This window comes from Lontra canadensis, unplaced genomic scaffold (genome assembly GCF_010015895.1).
Source record: "Lontra canadensis isolate GAN:19392208 unplaced genomic scaffold, GSC_riverotter_1.0 scaffold41, whole genome shotgun sequence".
Classification (NCBI taxonomy): domain Eukaryota; kingdom Metazoa; phylum Chordata; class Mammalia; order Carnivora; family Mustelidae; genus Lontra; species Lontra canadensis.
In genome coordinates this window covers 5,895,147-5,915,269 of record NW_022631035.1, presented here as the reverse complement: position 1 = coordinate 5,915,269, position 20,123 = coordinate 5,895,147, and the positions used below count along the sequence as shown (strand labels likewise).

General features: G+C 55.9%; 1 protein-coding gene across 6 annotated transcripts; it reads left to right on the top strand.

Moving 5' to 3' along the window:
- The first annotated feature begins 2,748 nt into the window (after nt 1-2,748).
- SLC16A5 (solute carrier family 16 member 5) lies at nt 2,749-18,130 on the top strand. Of its 6 annotated transcripts, none has more exons than XM_032870655.1 (6): nt 2,749-2,806; nt 3,917-4,101; nt 6,639-6,816; nt 10,212-10,355; nt 14,448-15,257; nt 16,537-18,130. In XM_032870655.1, the coding sequence occupies exons 4-6, from the start codon at nt 10,262-10,264 to the stop codon at nt 16,785-16,787; spliced, it is 1,155 nt and encodes a 384-aa protein (XP_032726546.1). In that variant the 5' UTR covers nt 2,749-2,806; nt 3,917-4,101; nt 6,639-6,816; nt 10,212-10,261; the 3' UTR covers nt 16,788-18,130. The 6 variants fall into 6 exon arrangements, with proteins under 6 accessions (XP_032726546.1, XP_032726548.1, XP_032726547.1 ...); XM_032870656.1 differs by having other exon boundaries at nt 2,785-2,806; nt 3,764-4,101; XM_032870658.1 differs by lacking the exon at nt 2,749-2,806 and adding an exon at nt 2,815-3,162.
- The last annotated feature ends 1,993 nt before the right edge of the window (nt 18,131-20,123 follow it).

The following is a 20,123-nucleotide window of genomic DNA, read 5'->3' as shown; positions in this document are numbered from 1 at the left end:
GGGAGTGTTCCCACAGCTCTATCAATTTTATCTTGATGAAGCAGAGGTCAAAGTTAAACGTGGAGCTCCCCAGAGAACAGTGAGATCCTGGAAAAAAGAGGGTGGGAGCTTCTAGGAAGTCCCCGGGTACTAAGTCCCTGGATCCCGCCAGAGTACCCAAGGATGGAGGGGACGGCTGCGTTCGGTCTTTTCTGAGTACCCAGGAGCAGGGACTGCCACTCACAGGACTGAGCCAGGCTGAAGTGGGGGAGGGGGGTGCTGAGATGGTGCAGACCCTGGAGTAGGATCCCTTCCGGCCCCCCTACACGCCTGAGACCATCCCTAGAGGACCATGGATGCACTTTAATGGATCCCATTCCCTTCTTGCAATGTTTGTATCCATGGAAACTCAGGCTAAGGCGAATGTCCCTTTGTGTAAGGGCCAACCCCAGCACGGAGACTATTGGCAAAAAATGAGACAAGTCACAGAGATGACTTATGTCTAAGATGTACCTTACAACTAATGTAAATATCTCCGACATAATTCACCCAGGACTTAAGCCATCCTACTGGTTGTGAAGTGGTATCTCATTGTGTTGGGTTTTTTTAAAGATTTTATTTATTTATTTGACAGACAGAGATCACAAGTAAGCAGAGAGGCAGTCAGAGAGAGGAGGAAGCAGGCTCCCTGCTGAGCAGAGAGTCTGGTGTGGGGCTCGATCCCAGGACCCTGGGATCATGACCTGAGCCGAAGGCAGAGGCTTCAACCCACTGAGCCACCCAGGCGCCTCTCTCATTGTGGTTTTGATTTGCATTTCCTTGATATCTAATGATGCTGAACATCTTTTTTTTTTTCTTTTTTTTAAGCAGACTCTTTATCCAGGACGGAACACAAAGCAACACTTGAACTCACAACTCTGAGATCAAGACCCCAGCTGATGGGGCACCTGGATGGCTCAGTGGGTTAAAGCCTCTGCCTTTGGCTCAGGTCATGATCCCAGGACCCTGGCATGGAGCCCTGCATCAGGCTCTCTGCTCACCAGGGAGCCTGCTTCCCTCTCTCTCTCTGCCTGCTGCTCTTCCTACTTGTGATCTCTGCCTGACAAATAAATGAATAAAACCTTAAAAAAAAAAAAAAAAAAGACCCCAGCTGAAATCAAGAGTCCAACGCTTGACTGACTGAACCACCCAGGGACCCCGAGCTTCTTTTCATGTGCTTATTGGCCATTTATATGTCTCCTTTGGAGAAATGTCTGCTCAGATCCTTTACCCATTTTCTTTTTTTTTTTTTTTAAGATTTTATGTATTTATTTGACAGAGATCACAAGCAGGCAGAGAGGCAGGCAGAGAGAGAGGAGGAAGCAGGCTCCCAGCTGAGCAGAGAGCCCGATGCAGGGCTTGGTCCCAGGACCCTGGGATCATGACCTGAGCGGAAGGCAGAGGCTTCAACCCACTGAGCCCTCCAGGTGCCCCCCTTTACCCATTTTCAAATGGGCTTATTTGCCTTTCCGTTGTTGAACTGTAGGAGTTCTTTGTATATTCTCAAGTTATCAGATACAAAATTAGCTAATATTTTATCCCTTTCTGAGTATTATCTTTTCACTTTCTTGATGGTGTTTTGGCACATGAAAGTTTTTAATTTCGAGTGTCACTGGTGTTTGGTGTCCTACCTAAGAATCCATTGCCTTGTTCAAGGTCATCAAGATTTCCTCCCATGTTTTCTTCTAAAAGTTTTAATGTTTTAGTTATGACCTTCCCCCCTCTTTGTTATAGTGCGCGGCAAGAGTCCAGGCTCATCCTTTTGCGTGTAGATTTTCCGTTGTTCCAGCACCATTTGCTGAAAAGACCATTCTTTCCACCCTGGATTGTCTCAACACCCTTGTGGAAAATCAGCTGATCAGAAATACAAGGATTTATTCTGAATTATTTTCCATTTGATCTATAAGTTTATCCTTATACCAGTACCACACTGCCCTTTTTAAAGTTTATTTATTTTTAGTAATCTCCACACCCAACCTGGGGCTTGAACCCCCACCCCCAGATCAAAAGTCTCACGCTCTTCCAACTAAGTCAGCAGACACCCCAGTACCACACTGTGTCGATGACCATAACTTTGCAGTAACTGAAAAAGCTTTAAATCATGCATTTTAAGGGCTGGCTAGGTGGAGAAGATGGAAAACGGCCTGCAGGTCTGAGCGGCGCCTGCGAAGGTGGTGGGCGTCCTCTGATCCGCCCCCAGGGTCTGAGGGGTAACCCTCTTGGCGCGCCGGGCCCGCCCCAGATGCCAGAGTTCTTCTGGGTGTGGCCCTCAAGCTCCAGCTTTCAGTGGAAGGACCAGTGGGGGGGCTAAAGCCGACAAAGAACGGGTCCTCTACGGTGGCCTCCCACCCGACTCCGCTGGGAGGTAGAGCCCCTTAATCACACGCTTTCTCCTTCCCCCTCGGGGGAGCCCTTGCACTCGGAGGGAGCAGGAGAAATGATATGCTAATGACATGCAAATGATTCCGCCGAGCCGGCGTCTGCAGCCCGGCGGCCCGCCACTGGGACCACTGGACCCGGCTGAGATGAGGGGTGCAGGCCCTGGGCCCTCCCGCCACGCCCTCCCACCCGGGGGCCAGGACGGCCCTTCCCCACCCGCCGGCGTCGCGGAGGTGGGCCCGCCCCCCGGCGGCCTGAGGCCCGCCCCCGAGGGCGCGGCTCTCCGCGGACCGGCGGCCTCCTGCCGCGTCCATCGCTCGCCCGCGGGGCCGCAGGAAGTCGCGCTCGGCGGGAGTGGAGCCGCGCTCGGCGGGAGTGGAGCCGCCCCACGGCCGGGCGGCGCGAGCCGGTGAGCGGGCTCCCCGGGCCTCCCCACTGTCCGCCAGGCGCCCTCTCGCCGGGGTCCCCGTCAGCGCCGTGGCGGACCCGCCTCTCCGGGGACCTCCGGGGCCCCTTCCCGCCTGTGACGGGCTCCGGGTTGAGGATCCAGGAAAGTCTTGTCCCATTCCTGAGCGGCCCCAGCCTGTGATGGCTGGGGACCCCCACGCCTGAGGGGGCTCTCCCGAGCCACTGCCACCCTCCACCGCCTGGGGAGTGGGGGAGGCACGGGCACCACGCGAGGCCTGGCCTGAAATCTCCACGCGGGTGCCCAGGGCGCCAGGGCGTCCCAGAAGCCCCACCCAGGGAAGATCCGTCTTGGGGAATGTGGGAAAGCGGAATGACCCGGGACGGCAGGGACACGGGGCCAAGCTGGGAACGGGTCCTGAGGTCCCTGTTGCCTATCCCATCCTCCTTTCCAGGCCGAGGTCAGAGGGCCCCTGAGGGAACGTGGGGGCAAGTTTGGAGACAGAGAAAGGAGGAGGGTGACTTGTCCCAGCTTGAGGAGTTCTGGAACACCCTGTTCCTTCCTCAGCCCCTGCCAAGTGTAGGGGTTTGAGGGCTTGTCCGTCCCAACCTCAAGCTGGTTCTGGCAGCTCTCCTGCCACTGCCACCCTCTGTCCTGGCCCCTGCCTGATATGGGGTCTGGGAAGGGGGAGGGGGGCTCAGGTCCTGTGGGCCTGCCCTGGAGCGCATGGTGCCTCCTTTGCCTCTCACCATGCGAGAGGGGCATCCCTTCCACTCAGCACACCAAAACCCTGAGTGAGAGCATTCGCTTCCTTTCCTGACCATGCCTGTAAGCTTAGAGGGGCAGAGAAGGGATTCTGACGCCCTGCTGAGGCTCTGCGGAGGCCCCAAACACAAACCAAGTGATGCGTACAGTGTTTGAAGGACAAGAAATGCTTCTGGTCTGGTGCCCTGCCCACAGCTTCCTGCCACTTGGGCATGAAGGGAGTCACTCAGACTCTGGGCTGAGATCCCTGCGGGCTGAGGTGGGCAGCTCCAGTGGAGAGCTTCCGGTCCCTGGAAGTGCGAGCCAGGTGTCTCCAGCTGCATTTCCTTCCTTGCCACAACATACCAGGCAGCGACCATGATTCGTGGTGCCCAGAGCAAAGGAAAGACCACTTCCCTTCTGGGGCAGCACTGGAGCCAGAGCCCCGAGCCCCATCTCATCTCTGCTCTGCTTGAGTTTTCTGGAATGGACCTGCCTACCAGGAAGCCAGGTCACCCTTGGTCCTGGTCTTGCCTGCCCCCAGGGGAACACAGGTGGGTCCCATTAAATTATCTTTTGTGCTCCCCGAGACCTGGTAGGGGTGTGTGAAGAGGTCCCTGTTCTTAGAGTAGGGGGAGTGTGTTGGGGGGGGAGGGACAACAATGATAAACAACAGAAGGATCCATTCCAATGTGGTGTGAAAAGTACATTGAAAGAAAGAAATAGAGGAAGAGGGCCTGGTCTAGCCTGGGGTCAGGGGAGCTTCCCAGGAATACTGTCAGGGCTGAATCTTGAAGGACCGACAGCATTTGCTCTAGTTAGGATTTTGGAACCTCGGCAGCCTAGTCCATGAGGAACTTGCTGGTGGAAGGGGCTGGAGTGCCTACCAGACAAGAAGGCTGTTTGTGATATAGGAGTCGCTTGGGGTCTGGGAGGGGACACCCCCTGGTGGAAGGCAGAGTCTTCAGGGGAACCCCCAAAGGGAGGCCAGGGGTCCTCCCAGTGTGCAAAGAGAGCGCAGAGGTGCTCCAGGTTTCCTGGGCTCTGACTCTCCTGGGAGGCCTGGAGGAAGGAGAGGCTGGGAAAAGTCAGCTGCACTGAAAGATCCGGGCAGAAGGTGGATGCAGAGTGAAGGTCGGAATCCTGAACAAAGTCCCCAGAAGGCTGCCTGGAGAAGTGGCTGCTGAGAAGGGCACTAAAGATGCTTCTGATGGGGGATGGGGGTGGGAGCAGGTGGTAGAGGCCTCTCTCTAAAGGGGCAGAACAAGCAGGAATGACAAGGGACCAGAGCTGGGGAAGCAGGGTGAGGGGAGCTGGGTCTGTGTCTCCTCTGTCGTCCACCTCCTCCCTGCCACCTCTGGGTCGAGGGACTGTATGCTGCTCTGAAGGGAAAACAGCAGGGTCCCAGGGCTTGGGAAGGGACAGGGGTAGGGCAGCTGTGAAGGGAAGAGCCGGAGGAAGGGAAGGCAGTGGAGGAAGGCTGGCGGCCCTTCTGGGAGGAAGAGGGGAAAGTGGCAGGTCAGGGAAGACTGAGGTCCCAGCTCTGGAGAGGTTGTGGAGGGGACATTTAGGCCAACACAGGATCAGGTTGCACTGGTGACCTTTCCATTTGCTGCGGGAACAGAAATCCTTGAAGGGAACTGTATGGGAGTTCTGCCTGAGCCTGGAACAGGGCCAGGAGGATCAGGGCTGAGGGATCTCTGGGGCCAGTATCACAAGCCAGAGCCAGGATGGCAGGACCTGCCTGCAGAACACACACACACACACACACACACACACACACGCACGCACACACACAGGCGCGCGCCCACGCTCATTGCACTCTGTCCAATGGGCTGCTCACCTTGGCAGGGCTCCTGGGGGTCCTTTGGGGAGAAAGAAGGCTTGGTGCCCAGAGAAGAGATGGGAGCGTCAGAAGGAGGCGGTTTGGGGTGGATCCCTTTTAGGTGCTGCTTTAAAGTTCCTGGGTCTGGTGGAGGGGGCGGGGAAAGTGTGGAGTACAGGGCGTGGCATGAGGATGGGGTTGCATATTTCTGGTAGATCCATGGGTTTCCATGGATCTTCCCAGGACCTGGGGCTAGAAGGAGGGAGGCTGTGGGAACTGTAGCTCAAGGGATCCACTGCCTTCGTTGAGGCAAAGGCTGCCGGAGCCGTAAGCCTTGAGTACGGGTGAGGTCTGAGGGCCACGGGGGACCAGGGAACAGGTGGAGAGCAGGGACAGAGGGGACAGGGTAAGGGCTCCGCTTCTGGGGAAGGGCCTTGGGGCTTTGAGGCCTGGTCGTGGCAGCTTCCGTGACGGGGTGGGGGAACAGCCTGGATGGGGCGAAAGGGACTGAGCCAAAGATGGGAGTGGGTGTATCTGTGTGTGTGACCACGTGCGCATGTGTGTGTCTGTATGTCTGTGTAGTGTGTGTCTGTTTGCATTTGTTTGTCTCTGGGCTTGTCTGCATGTGTCCCCATAGGTGTGTATCCGTGAATGTGTGTGTCTCTGTATATGTCTGGGCAGGCCTACGTGCGTGACTTTGTATGTCTGTGTGTCTCTAGACTTTTCTGTTTATGTGTGTCTGTGTAAGTGTGTGTCTGCCTGTAAGTCTATGTACCTGTGTGGTTCTGTGTGTCTCTGTCTATGCAGTGTGTGTATGTGTGTGTGTGTGTGTGTGTGTGTTTTAGGGGGAGTGTTGCTCAGAGAAGCCCTGACAGGTGGTGGGTCATTACTGAGCATTGCTGTAGAACTTGACTCTGCCACGAGCTCCCTGTGGAAGGAGGAATATCAGAGGGCCTTCAGATGAGACCCGTGCCTTTTTTTTTTTTTTTAAGATTTTATTTATCTATTTGACAGAGAGAGAGAGAGATCACAAGTAGGCTGAGAGGCGGGCAGAGGGGGGAGGGGGAAGCAGGCTCCCTGCTGAGCAGAGAGCCCTACGGGATTCGGGGCTCCATCCCAGGACCCTGTGTGGCACCCTGGAAAGCTATTCTGTGTACACTCCTTGACGATGTCCAGCACCCACTTACTCACCCAGGCCGTCTCAGCAGCACTGAGAGCGAACGCTGCTGTCGAGGCGGCTTTGCAAAAGTCTGTGTTTGTGTGCAGGAAGCCTGTTTATGAATGTTTGAAAATGCATCTGTGCGTACATGCGGGGGAATTGGGACGTCGCGGGCTCTAGAGATCTGTTCCGTTCTACAAGCTGTTATTGAGTGCTTGCTGTATACAGGAGGGGGCCCCAAGGCCGGGCCAGGAAGTGCCGCCTACTGACTGATCACCAGATGTTGTAAGTCTAGAAAGAATTCCTCCCACCTGCCTCATCCCACTGACAGCTCACCTGCCTGCGCCTCCTGTCAGGCTGGCTCTGGGAAGTGGGTGAAAGGAAAGGCCAAGACCAAGGCGTTTGCCTCTGGCCACCTCCCGGGAGGCGGTGCCCTCTGTGCTACGTGGTGCTGGGGCAAAGGAAGGGATGGTTTCAGCCACCCAGGGAAAGTGGCAGGTGAACTGGAGTTGGCAGCTGCATTCTGTCCCCTCCGCAGGTGGCCCAGGAAGTGGTAACGGCAAAGGATGCCCCAGGTTCTGGAGCGTGCAGAGGGCTGCTGGGCCTGGGTGGTGCTGCTGGCCTCCCTGGTGACCCAGGGCCTCACTCTGGGCTTCCCCACATGCACTGGCATCTTCTTCACTGAACTACAGCATGAGTTCCAGGCCAGCAACAGTGAGACCTCATGGTTCCCCTCCATCCTGACAGCCATGCTCCACGCTGGGGGTGAGCAGCCTGGGGAGGGGCCGAGGGAGGGTTGAGAAAGAGCGCAGGGTGAAGGAGGAAGCCACAGTCTCCCTGGCCTCCTGGAGCTCACTTTCGCTGAGGCCACAGGCTTTGTCTCATGGGGTGAATTCCTAAAATGTCACCTGATTTCATCCCCCCCTGGCTGGAATACGGGGCTGGGCTGTGCTGAACTGGGCTGAGCAGGTCTTGGCTGGGCTGGGGATGGGGAGAGGGTATGGAGGCTCCCAAGGCGCACAGCCAGTCCTCGCAGTGGCTGGAGGCCGAGAGAGGATCTGGGCAGATTGTGGGAGCTCAGACTTGAGGAATTGCTGCTTGGGTAATCGCTCTGAACCTCAGTTTCTTCTTCTGCAATATAGAGGTAACACCCAACACCCTACCACCTCCTACCTGGGGTCATAGGGAGAATCCCATGAGTTACCAGCAGCTAGTATTCAGAGAACCTTGGCGGGGGCTTCAGGATGGGAAAGGGGGCTCGAGGAAAACACAAGGGGCAAGATGGGGGCAGGGAAAGAGCCCCATCTCTCCCCAGGAAGCAGAAGGGGTATTGCAAGGGCTGGGGAGGTTCAAGTGAAGGCAGCCTCCCCCCCCATTTCCTGCTTGGCTCCTTCAAGAATGTGACCCTCTCATCCTGACCTCCCCTGACCTCAGTGAAGAGGGATGGCCAGGGCTGCCTGGGAGATTCCCTGCCATAGACTTGGGCTCAGGGCCCTGCCCCTGACTCCTGAGAGCTCTTGAAGGAGACTCCAAAGAGTCTCCAAAGAGGGACCTGCAAGCGGGGATGGGGGATGGGGGATGGGGCAGGAGGCCCTGGTCAGCAGGAGCAAGATCTCCTGGCCCACAGGGCTCTCCCCATGTGCTTTCCTGGCTCGGCTGACTCCACCTCCCTGCGCACCTCCTGCCACTCCCTCCACCCGGCAGGAGCAGCCTGCTTGTTTTTCCAGGTCCTTCCCTCTAACTGGGGGAGAGGTCAGACTGGGAGAGATGGCCTCCCTGAGATGACCCCTGAACCTGGCGGGGCCTGGACTTAGGCCCTGGGAGAGGCCTGGACTAGGCCAGACCCCATGACCTTTTCACCTGCAAGGTTGGGGCAGAAGTGGGAATCTCAGGCAGTTTGTTCCATGCAGCCAGAAAGGAATCCATGCCAGGGCCCAGGAAACAGGCATCCGGTGGGGACCCCAACTCCCAACCAGCTTTAGACTCCCCAGCCCCTAGCAGGCATGCCAACACTTCAGTAGGCCTGGGATTCCCATCTGTATGTCTGTCTGTCTCACATACACACCTTTAGCCCATGCTCATTCAGAGTATCAGAGGAATTTTTTTTTTTAAGATTTTATTTATTTATTGGTCAGAGGGAGAGAGAGCACAAGCAGGGGGAGTGGCAGGCAGAGGGAGAAGCAGACTGCCCACTGAGCAGGGAACCTGATTCGGACTTGATCCCAGGACCCTGGCATCATGACCTGAGCCGAAGGCAGACGCTTAACCAACTGTGCCACCCAGGCGTCCCCAGAGAAATTTTGAACTTGAAATTATCCTCAATCTCAAGCACCCCCGGCCCCCACACATCTTAGAGATGAAGAAAGCAAGCAAGCACAAGTACTAGGCACGTTCAGGGTTGCAGAGTGAGTTAAGGGCAGAAGCAGTGCCCAGTAGAGGAAACACCCTGCCTCCCAGTGCCCCTGGCTGTCTGAGGTAAGCTGGCACAGGTCCCAACCTCTACCCCCAGTGCCATGACTTGGGGCTTTGCCCAGTGTCACTTTTCCAAAGTCAGACCAGAGTTTGGGGTGGGGAAGATGGACAATGTGTGGGGCAGTGGTCATGTTCACTGCAGTCTTGCCTCTCCCTCTATGGCTGCCTGTGCTTGATTATCTCTGAGTGCGGGCTGCCTACTTCCTGTGTCACTCCCAATCTCATACTGGCTCACATGCACACATCCCCTCTCCACCCCAAACATATACACACACTGGGCATGCGCTCTCGATCTCACGCTCGCTCCCTCCCTCCCTCCCTCCCTCCCTCCCTCTTCCTTTGGCAGGTCTCTGGGAGAGTAACTGTAGAAATTCCATTGTGTGTACTTGGGGGGCAGGGCACCTGGTGAATGGGGCCCTGTGAGGTGTGGAGAAGCAGCCAGCCAGGACTGGCTCCTTTCCGCTCTGGGTCTGGGCTGGTGAGAAGGCAGCTCGAGGTGGGGGTGGGGAGGAGGAGAACAGGACCCTCTCCACTGGAAGCCAAAGAATTTGTGTTGGCTGGAAGTGATGAGGGAGGGGAGAAAGCACCCCACCCAGTTCTCTCCCGAGGCCAGGGCAAGGGGGTGTGGAGTGAGTGTTCCCGCACCCCAGGCTGCCCACCCTAGACGGATTGGAGGCTAGTGGCAGGGCTGTGGCCAGTCCTCTTGAGAATGGGAAGCAGGTGGGGGCTGTAGGCACTCACCATCGTTTTGATAACCTGGAACCCTCACCCGCCGAGAAAAACCCCCAACAAGGGGCGTCTACCCAGGTCACAAGCCAGGCCTATTTTACTCGGATGGAATCAGCCTCAGGTCAGTGCAGCGAAGGGCCTCCTCAGTCCAAAGCTCTGGGGATCCTTGTTAGGGGTTAAACCGAGCCCTTGCAGGACCTCCACCTCCGCTTACAGGTGGTCAGGTGTCATCCAGTGTGACCTCCTGTAGGGGAGGTGCAGAGAGGGACTGGGTTTGCCCCAGCCCATAGCCAGCCTGGGGCCGGGTGGCGATCAGAATCGAGACCTATAGGCCCCAGGGCTGTGCCCTTCCAGCCACATGGCTAGTTCTTGCTGGAACCCCTTCCCAAGCCCTCTCTCCCTCCTTCCTGTCCTTCTCATTCAGCTGCCACCTGCTGGCTGCCTCCTCACCCCTGCCCCTCCCTGCTTCCTCCCCACAGGACCCCTGTGCAGCATCCTGGTGGGACGCTTTGGCTGCCGAGTGACGGTGATGCTGGGGGGCGCACTGGCCAGCCTGGGCATGGTAGCAGGCTCCTTCTGCCGAACCCTTAGCCAGCTCTACCTCACAGCAGGATTCATCACAGGTGACTGTCTTCCCATTTTGAGAATTTCTGGGTGCCTGCCAAAAAGTGCCAGGCATAAGTGTAGGCGGCATGTCTAATCTTCTGGGGCTGCTTATCAATCCCATGAGGGAGAGGGACAATGAATATGTAAATGAGAAAGATTGTTTCTGATGGTGACAAACACCTGAGAAGCAAGGGAGGACCGCTGATGGGATGGTGTCCTGGCTGGGGGGTGGGTGGGCCGAGATTAAACAAACAAAGAAGTAAAACATCTAGGACACCCCAGGCAGAAGATAAAGCAAGGTGGGGAAGTTGCTGCTTTCAACAGGGCAGTCGGGGAAGGTCTTGCAGAGGAGGTGACATTTGGGCAGGAAGCTAATGGAGGTGAGGGAGTCTGCTGCCAGGCTCTCAGGGAAAGAGCATTCCAGACAGCAGGAACAGCAAGTGCAAAGCCCAGAAGGGCCCAAGGGGCAATGGAGGGCACGAGCAAAAGTAGGGTGGAGGCTGGATGGGGAGTAGTGCCTGATGGCTGAGTAGTGAGATGGGAAGCCATGGGAGTGATTCAGGTGGTGGGGTGAGTGACGTCATCCAACTGGTGTTTGTAAAGCCCTCCGGCTGCTGTGTTCAACGTATGTGCACTGGGTGGGGACTAAGAGCAGGAGACAGGTATGAGCATCATAACCCAGACGGGAGATGGCCTACCTTTGACCATGGCGGTACGATGGAGGTGGTGAGGGGTGGTCAGATTCAGGACTGCATGGGAGGTCCAGAGAAGAAGAGTCAAGGATGACCCAAGGTTCCAGGAGCCAAGAAGGGTGACGCTAAGGTTTTTGCCCCAAACTCCGGAAGGATGGAGTAGCCTTTAACTACAGTGGGGAACCGAAGGGAGGAGCAGGTTGGTGGGCGGTTGGGAAACTCAGATGTGGAAGCATCCAGTCTGCTGTTCGGGGACAGGCCCTTGGCTGCTCACGACAGGGCTGGCATTCTAGTATTGAGAGGAGGTATCGTTCTGCTGTCACTAGGAGAACAAGAGTGGGGGGCTGAGGGGGCCTAAGGACTGGGCCCTGCGGTGTCCAATCATTGGTGGGAAGGAGGGACACAGGCAGGAGGAGGCCCAGGAGAGGGAGGTTTCTTGAGAAGGTGAGGAGAGAGTGAGGGCTGTATCAGGCTGCTGGTGGGTCAGATGGAAGGGGACCAGCCTCAGTCTTTGGATTTGGCAACATGGAGGTTGCTGACCTTGATAAGAGGGAGTCTGGACCAAAGGTGAGGCGGAAAGTCTGATTGCAGCAGGTCAAGAGCAAAGAGAAAGACAGGAGTTGGAGACAGTGGAGATAAACAGTATTTCCAGGAAATTTCGATGAAGGGGACAGAGAAACAGGCCAATACCCGGAAGAGGCTATGGGATCAAGAGAGGTGTTTTTTTTTTTGTTTTTAGTTGTTTTGGGTTTTTTTGCTTTTTTTAAACTGCCTTATTAGCTTCACAAAATATTATGAGCATCATTCCATGCAATAGGGGAAAACTCCCCGGGTGACAGAATCTTACAGACTGAGTCAAAATACAACATTCAAAGGCACCTGACTGGCTCAGTCAGTAGAGCATGTGACTCCTGATCTCTGGGTCATGAGTTCAAGCCCCATATTAGGTGAAGAGCCAACTTAAAATAAAAACAGGGCACTGGGGTGGCTCAGTGGGTTAAAGCCTCTGCCTTCGGCTCAGGTCATGATCTCAGGGTCCAGAGATCGAGCCCCGCATTGGGCTCTCTGCTCAGCAAGGAGCCTGCTTCCCCCTCTCCCTCTGCCTGCCTCTCTGCCTACTTGTGATCTCTCTCTCTCTCTCTCTGTCAAATAAATAAATAATCTTTAAAAAAATAATAAAATAAAATAAAAACAAACATACAAAACCCCCCACCCACATTCAGTTAAGAGCCAGTAACAGGGGACCCTAAAGAAACATGTAACACCAAAGGATTTATGGGAAAGGTCCCTTAAAACCAAGTTAGAATGTAGGTACGTCTTCCTGTGACCTTGAGGGAGAACATCAGGACTTGAGGCATCAGGCCAAACTCATCCAGTCACGGTGAGGAGAGTTGGTGCTAACTGCCTGAAGACCACGCCAGGACTGCTTTTCCATCTGCTGCCTGACCTCCTCCCTCCCTTGCCCATAGCTTTCCAAGCCTCTGACACACGTCCTACCTGTACTGCAGGATGCAGCTGCCTACGGAGGCACACGACATCCACCAGCTTCCAAACAGAAGGCCAAGGGCTCTCCTTTATTAGCACCTTGCTCCTTTTCATCCTTTCCTGCATTTTCCTGGTTGACATTTTGTACTGCCTGTTCCTCTTCGGACACCATGGCTCCTGGGCCTCTCCTTGTGGGCTCCTCTTCCTCTTCGTAGCAGAGAGAATGAACCCCCAAGACCCTTCAAACTGCACATCTGCTCCCCCTCTGCCTTTTTGGGATCACCCCTGGCCCGCAGACCCTTGGGGCTACCGGGACCAGGTACTGAGAAGGGAGTGGGAGCAAGCTGGGGCTGGGTTTCCGTTTTCTTTTTTTGTTTGCTTTTGTTTTGCTTTTTTATTTATTTTTTATTTTTTAAAAATATTTTATTTATTTACTTGACAGAGATCACAGATAGGCAGAGAGGCAGGCAGAGAGGGAGGAGCAGGCTCCCCACTGAGCAGAGAGCCCGATGCGGGGCTCGATTCCAGGACCCTGAGATCATGATCTGGGCCGAAGGCAGAGGCTTTAACCCACTGAGCCACCCAGGCGCCCTTGTTTTGCTTTTTTAAAAAGATTTTATTTCTTTATTTGAGAGAGAGAACACGAGGTGGGGGGAAGAGGCAGAGGGAGACGGAGACGGACAAGCAGACTCCCCACTGAGCAGGGAGCCCAGCCTCTGGGCTTGATCCCAGGACCCCGAAATCATGACCTGAGCCAAAGTCAGATGATTAACCAACTGAGCCACCCAGGCGCCCTTTGTTTTGTTTTTAATGGGAGGAATAACAACGAAGGAGAATGATGTGGCGAAGAGGAGAAAGTGGGTGGTGCAGGAGAAAGAAATTGCTGGAGGGATATGCCTTAAGTGGACAAGATGAAGGGCATAAGCAGCGGGTTGACCTTGGCTGGCAGCAGGGACAGACAGTCCAATGTCACAAACAGAAGGCAAGTGGTCAGCTAGGGGTACTGGGGGAGGTGCACAGAGGACTGGTGGTCATCCAGGAGGGTGGGAGAGAAAATTGATAGTGACATCACAGGTGGCCCGAGAGCCCACCTGAGAATCATGGTCATGGTGTGGCCGTGAGCTTTCTCTTGCAAATTGTTCAGCTCTTCGGGCAGCACAGAGACGGTCGGGGTGTAGCATCTGAGCTGAGCCAGGAGAGAAAAGTCTAGGGGAAGCATATTTTAGGCAGTGGGAACAGCAACTGCAAATGTCCCGCCGTGGGGGGCAGCTTGGTGTCCAGAGGAAGAGAAAGAAGCTGATGTGGTTCAATCATGGTGAGTGACAGGAGAATGGCCTGAGATGGCACCCAAGAGATGACCAGGGGCCAGACCCTGCAGAGCCTCCCAGGGCACAGCAACTACTGTGGCATTTTTTTCCAGGTGAAGTAGGAAGTCTTTGAAAGGTGACTTACCCCAATTTAGGTTTTTATTTTATTTACTTATTTATTTTAAGATTTTATTTATTTGAGAGAGGGCGAGCCAGCACAAGCAGGGGGAAGGGCAGAGGACAAGGAGAGAGAAAAAAGCAGGCTCCCCACTCAGCAGGGAGCCCGACGTGGGGCTCCGTCCCAGGACCCCAAGATCATGACCCGAGCTGAAAGCGGATGCTTAACTGACTGAGCCACCCAGGCACCCCCCCCCCCTCAATTTAGGTTTTTTTAAAGATCAGCCTGGTGCTATGCAAAGGGCAACAGGTGTGCCCCTGGCAGCCTTGGGAGGGCAGAGCCGATGTTTCTAAGGAGGTGGCAAGGCAGGCTGTTTCCATCCTCAATCCCTGGGGACCTGGAAGTGGGTCTGGGCCAGAACAGAAGGAGGGCAGACCCCACGACCCATCTGGGTGCCGGCGGGAGGCCCAGAATTCCCTCCAGCCGGTCTCCTCCCTCCCACCACAGGCCTGGGCATGTGCTTCAGCTTCCAGTCGAGCATCACCGTGCTGGGCTTCTACTTCCACCACCACCGGGCTCTGGCCAACGCTCTGGCTTCGGTGGGCGTCTCCCTGGGCATCACGCTCTGGCCACTGCTCTCCCGCTACCTCCTGGAGGACCTGGGCTGGAGGGGCACCTTCCTTGTCTTCGGCGGCGTTTTTCTCCACTGCTGCGTCTGTGGGGCCATCCTGAGGCCCGTGGCCACCAGCATGGCCCCTGAGACCACAGAAGCGCCCCCTCCACCTTCCAAGACACCTGCTCCCGGCTGCCTGGCAGCGTGTGGTCGGGCCATCCAGCGCCACCTGGCCTTTGATATCCTGCGGCACAACGCGGGCTACCGAGTGTACACGCTGGGCGTTATGTGGATGATCCTGGGCTTCCCGCTGCCGCACGTCTTCCTGGTGCCGTACGCCATGTGGCACGGGGTGGACGAACACAGGGCGGCCCTCCTGATCTCCATCATTGGCTTTAGCAACATCTTCCTGCGGCCCATGGCCGGGCTGGTGGCGGGCCGGCGGGACTTCGCGGGCCACCGGAAGTACCTGTTCAGCCTGGCAGCCCTGCTCAATGGCCTCACCAACCTGGTGTGCGCCGCGTCGGCCGACTTCCGGGTGTTGGTGGGCTACTGCTTGCTGTACAGCGTGTCCATGAGCGGCATCGGAGCCCTCATCTTCCAGGTCCTCATGGACATCGTCCCCATGGATCGGTTCTCTAGCGCCCTGGGCCTCTTCACCGTCCTGGAGAGCGTCTCCGTCCTCATCTCCCCGCCCCTGGCTGGTGAGGCCCCCCTCGGGCGGATGTGGGTGCGGCCTGGGCGTGCGTGGGCGTGGCCTGGGTGGGCAGGACGTGGAGGTGGGGCAAAGGGGAGCCGTCTGAACAGATCTGGGTGCCATCCAGCATCTCCAGGGCGAGGGACTTGGAATCTGTGATTTTCCAAGCGTCTGATTTTCCAAGCTGCAACCTCTTCCCCAGCTGGCGCCCAGGGCATGAACAGTTAAAAATAAGGATTTTTATTTTATTTTATTTTATTTTTTTTGGGTACCAGACTTGCCTGAGTCCTTCATCTTCCTCTCTGTCCCTCTGTTTTCTTTTCAGCAAAGTGGGGAGGTTAATATGATCTACCCCATAGACTTGTTGTGAGGACCGCAGTTATATAGCAAAGAGCTTAGCAGAGAGCCTGGCACAGAGCAGAAAACCACGTGCATGTTTGCCTGATTAAGATCCTGGCTGTCCCACTTCCTGCCTGTGGGACCCAGGCAAGTCATTTTCCTTCTCTGAGCCACAGTGTCATCTCCAAAAGGCAGACAGGAACACCTGCCTTAACGACTGGTTCGCCTGTGCCAGTCACTGGGGGGGGGGGGGGGGGGGTCCTGGCTGACTGGGGACAGATGCCCATCCCCACCTCTCAGGGCTTCCCTTCTGGTGGGAGAGTCAAACCAGACACAGGTTTGTGCTCAGTGTGGTGATCTGTGCCAGGAGGGAAACAAACAGGTGTGGAAGCAGAGACCCCCATGGGCAGACTTGCCAGGCAGCCAAGAATGTGACATTCAAAGTAACATGGAAGCTGTGTGAAGCCCTTGAGGCTGGAGGGCAGTCAGCAATGGTGGCAGTCAGTACAGTCCTCTGATGACAAGGGGGACTCTTCCCAAGTGTGTCATTGGAAGTCGTGGTTTCCAAGGGAGTTGATGAAAGCAACAAGTGGAGACGGTTACCCAGGAGGAGGTGTGGGAGGGCCCAGGTGTAGCTGAGTAGGTATCTTGGACTACTGGCTCTTGTGTGCTTGGTTCCCTGCCACCAAGGGTAAGGGAGACATGCCATGAGGTGCCCTTCTGGCCCAAGGGTTCTTCTTGCCCCCTGGAGAGCAGGCTAAATGTTCCTGTTCTCCTTTGAGTCAACAAATCTTTATTGAGTGTCTTCTATGTGCCAGTCATAGTGGCTCATCCTGGGGATACAGCAGAGCCTGAAATAAAATCTCTGCTCTCGGAGAGCACACATGGTAGTGGGAGGGAGACCTGGCATCCCCGGACAGCGGCCTAACTTGCTCTCTGTCCCCCAGGGCTCCTCCTGGACACCACCGACAACAACTTTAGCTACGTTTTCTACATGTCAAGCTTCTTCCTTATATCAGCTGCCCTCTTCATGGGTGGCAGCTTCTGTGCCCTGCAGAAGAAGGAGAGGCCAGGCATGCAAGCCGAGGCAGAAGGAGCCATCACGGAGGTGCCCTCAGAGCAGGGCCTCATGGTGGAGGACTCACGTGGTGCCAAGAAGCACCTGTACACCGAGGTCATGTATGTGACCAGCATCTGAGCCCTGAGGTCCATGAGTGACCACTGCTGCAGCCCAGGAATGTGATGTCCAGCTGCCAGGGGCTGGGGTGAGGGGCTGCCCAGGAAGCCCAAAGCCAGAAGCCTTCTAGGCTCTGCACACTGGGACTCAGCCAGGAGCTGGGACCTTGCAGGCTGGCCTCCAACGACTCAGAGCTCCTTCCAACCAGCAGATCCAGGAGCAGGTCCTCCTGATTTTTTCTCTGGGGCACCAGCATACCTGGAGCCTAGGAAAGTGAGTCTAAACCCTGCTTGGGTCTGTCACAGCCGGCTCAGCCCAGTGGGCTGCCCAGTACTATCGCTGCCATTCGACACACTGGACCCTCCAGTCCAGCCTGGATGTCTCCGATGTGATCTCTTTGTCCTTCTTCGGCCTCCAGACAGTTCCAGAGAGTTTACCCCTCCTCCAAGGCTCTCCGCCCCCTTTCTTCCCAAGGGCCCGGGCACAGGTTGTTGGGCCTCATGCTGACTGGAAGCTTGGGAAAAAGAACCCCCTGAAAGAATGAGCTGGGACCGGCAGTGGTGGATAGCCAGGCTGAGGGGTTGGCATGGACACAGGACACGGACAGATTAACAGTTGGGGAGAGGACCCAACCTGGTGTCTGAGCAAAGGGCTGGAGGGGAGCCCTTGGCTTGGGTCCTAGAATCACTGAAGTTTGAGGGGTCCCCTGCACTCAGCAGTGCCTGCTGTAAGGTCTCCCTCCCTCCTGTGCCCCTGCCTTGTATCTTGGTCATAAAGCTGCGTGCTGGCGTGGGGGAAAGCCTGACATTTGAGTGAGCAGGGGCGCAGAAGGATTGCTAGGCAGGGCGGAAGACCTCTGGGAAAATGGAGCTGTTTTGCAACAGAAGCCTTCTCTCCCTCTCCTGCCCTCCTCTCCCTACTGTGTCAGAGGTGTCCACCCTAGGGTAAGTAGCCGGCTGGGCCAGCTGCCAGCCCACCTCCACTCCCCAGAGGGCTTCTGCCTGGGGTGTGGAGGTCAGTGCTCCCCACACACCTACTCTTTTTTGCTGGTAGGGTTCCTGAGGTCATCACTTGGGGGCTGGCTGTCATCAGCCCAAGCTTGTCCCAGCAGGGTACCACCTGAGCCAATGGAAACATAGAGTTTGTTTGAATAACAGACAAAAAACGTTCCGGCAGCAGGTTATAAACCCCCTGAACTAATGAAGCTGGAAAACAGGCCTTGAGTACTCCCTTCCCTCCCCCTTTAGTTCTCCCTGCTCAGCAGGCTCTGCTGTGACCCAAGGCCTTGTTTGTTGATTCAGGCTCAACCAGGCTCCAACAAGAAAGCCTTATCAGGAAAATAAAATTTTATTTGCATGACCTGACTCCAACCTGCCTTCTCCTGTCCAGCTGACATGAGTAAGCATCCTTGAGGAAGTACTGTCTTTTCCAGGACCCTGCCATGAGTGCCCCCTCATGGTCAAAGAAAGTAGTGCCCAGGTGAAGCGAAAGGCTCTGAGCTGGGATAGACCCGACTTCATGTTTTGGCTCTGCCACAATCTGCTGTGTGACTTTGGGCAATTGTTCACCATCTCTGGGCCTTAAAAAAGGAGGAGCCTGGCCTGGATAAATCAGAGTCTCTTGTTTGAAAAGTCTGACCCTGAAGACCCCCAAGGCCTTCCTGCTCCTCACCCAGGCACGTACTTGGCCACCATCCACAGCCTGTGCCCTGAAAGGGGAACGCTTGGACACATTTTACCCGGTCCTGTCTCCTCCTCCATCTCAACTGAGTGGAAAAGGAGAGAGTGAGACTGGTGGATAGGTGGATATCTTTGGCCCTAAGAGCCACCAGGCTTTGAAATGTGCAACCCCTATTAGGCCCACTTCCTGAAAACAGATTTATTTTAAGGAAAAAAGATATGAGTGAACATTCAGCATAGGAAGCTTTGATCTCATCTTCTCCCAGCCAAGACTGGCAATAATCTCTGGGCAGATTCCCTTCAACAAAATTATTGAGTATCTACCACGTCCCAGGGCCTGGGTAAGAGGAGTAAGACCTGGTGATGCCCTCAGCACAAAACCAAGGACTGAGAATTTCTCCCCAAGGAGGAAGGCCCCTGAGCCTTTCAGAGGGGACAAATGAGGGAGAATGGGATGGCCGATCTGATTCCAGATCCCCACTTAGGTGCTCTCCTGGGACTCCTCTAGAGAGGAACTAGAGCTGTCTGACCAGCGCAGGTTAGAGCTCGCTTACCTCCTGTCCCTGAATTCTGAGCCCCTTGTCCCCAGGACTTTGCTGCTCTGTCCAGACAGAGGCAGAGAAGCCCCTGGCCACCTTGGGTTGAGATGTACTTCCCCACGTTTTATCGGCTCTCTACAGAAGCCAAAGGGCCTGATGACAGGTCTAGGGCCACTGTCCTATGTGGAGCTATCAGGGTACCCAGGCACCCAGATTATAGTCATAACTCCTGCCTCAAGGGGTGCACACAGGGCAAGGGCTGACCACAAGGACCTGAGCCCATGGAGGTGTGTGGGGTCTGCTCAGTGATGCTGTGGCAGGCTGGAGTGTGGCAGCCACTTTCCTTCATGCTAGGCCCAGGGCCAAAGATACGTGGTCCTAAGCCTCAAGAAGCTCACAGACCAAACCCCCCTTACCCCAGCATTTTCAAGCACAACGGGAGTGCGGCAGCGCCATTTCCCTGCCTGGTGCTCTATCCCCTGTGCCTGCGAGGCCTAGATCACACATCACCTTCCTGAGAAGCCCTGAGAAAGAACTAGGATGAAGGGCTTCAGCATCCAGGGCTCCACAACCCAGAGCGGCCAAAGCGGTATATTTAGGTGAACGGAGGGTCCTGGGGCTCATCGATGCCCCTAGCACTCCCCATCCATCTGGCTGGCAAAAAGCCTTAGGATATTATTACCCTGTAATTCGTAGCCAGAGGTGACCAGCTCAGGGCTGGGGAGCAGAAGGTGCCAGGCTCACCGGGCTTTTTGGGAAAGATCAGAGGATAGTGTCAAAGGACCCGGACTGGGGTGCAGGGAACTGATGCCCTCATTTCAGATGGGGAGTCCCGGTCGAGGAGGCTGGGTTGCGCCCCCTCGTCAAGTGCAAAGGTGTCTGGAGGTTCTTCTGCCTCGACACTTCCCCACATGGGCGCCCTCCGACTCCTCTGGGTTCCCAAGCCCAACATCAACCCTATAGCACCCTTGCGACCACGGAACCCCTTCAACCATAGTCCTACGGCACGAAGCGCGCCGCGCACGCGCGCCGAGCTCAGCGACAGCTCCGCCTCTAGTTTGCCTCGACCCGCCTCTTCCGCCACCTGGGGCGGGGCTAAGCGTGGCTTCCGCCGGAAACCTAGAATCCAGCCGAAAATC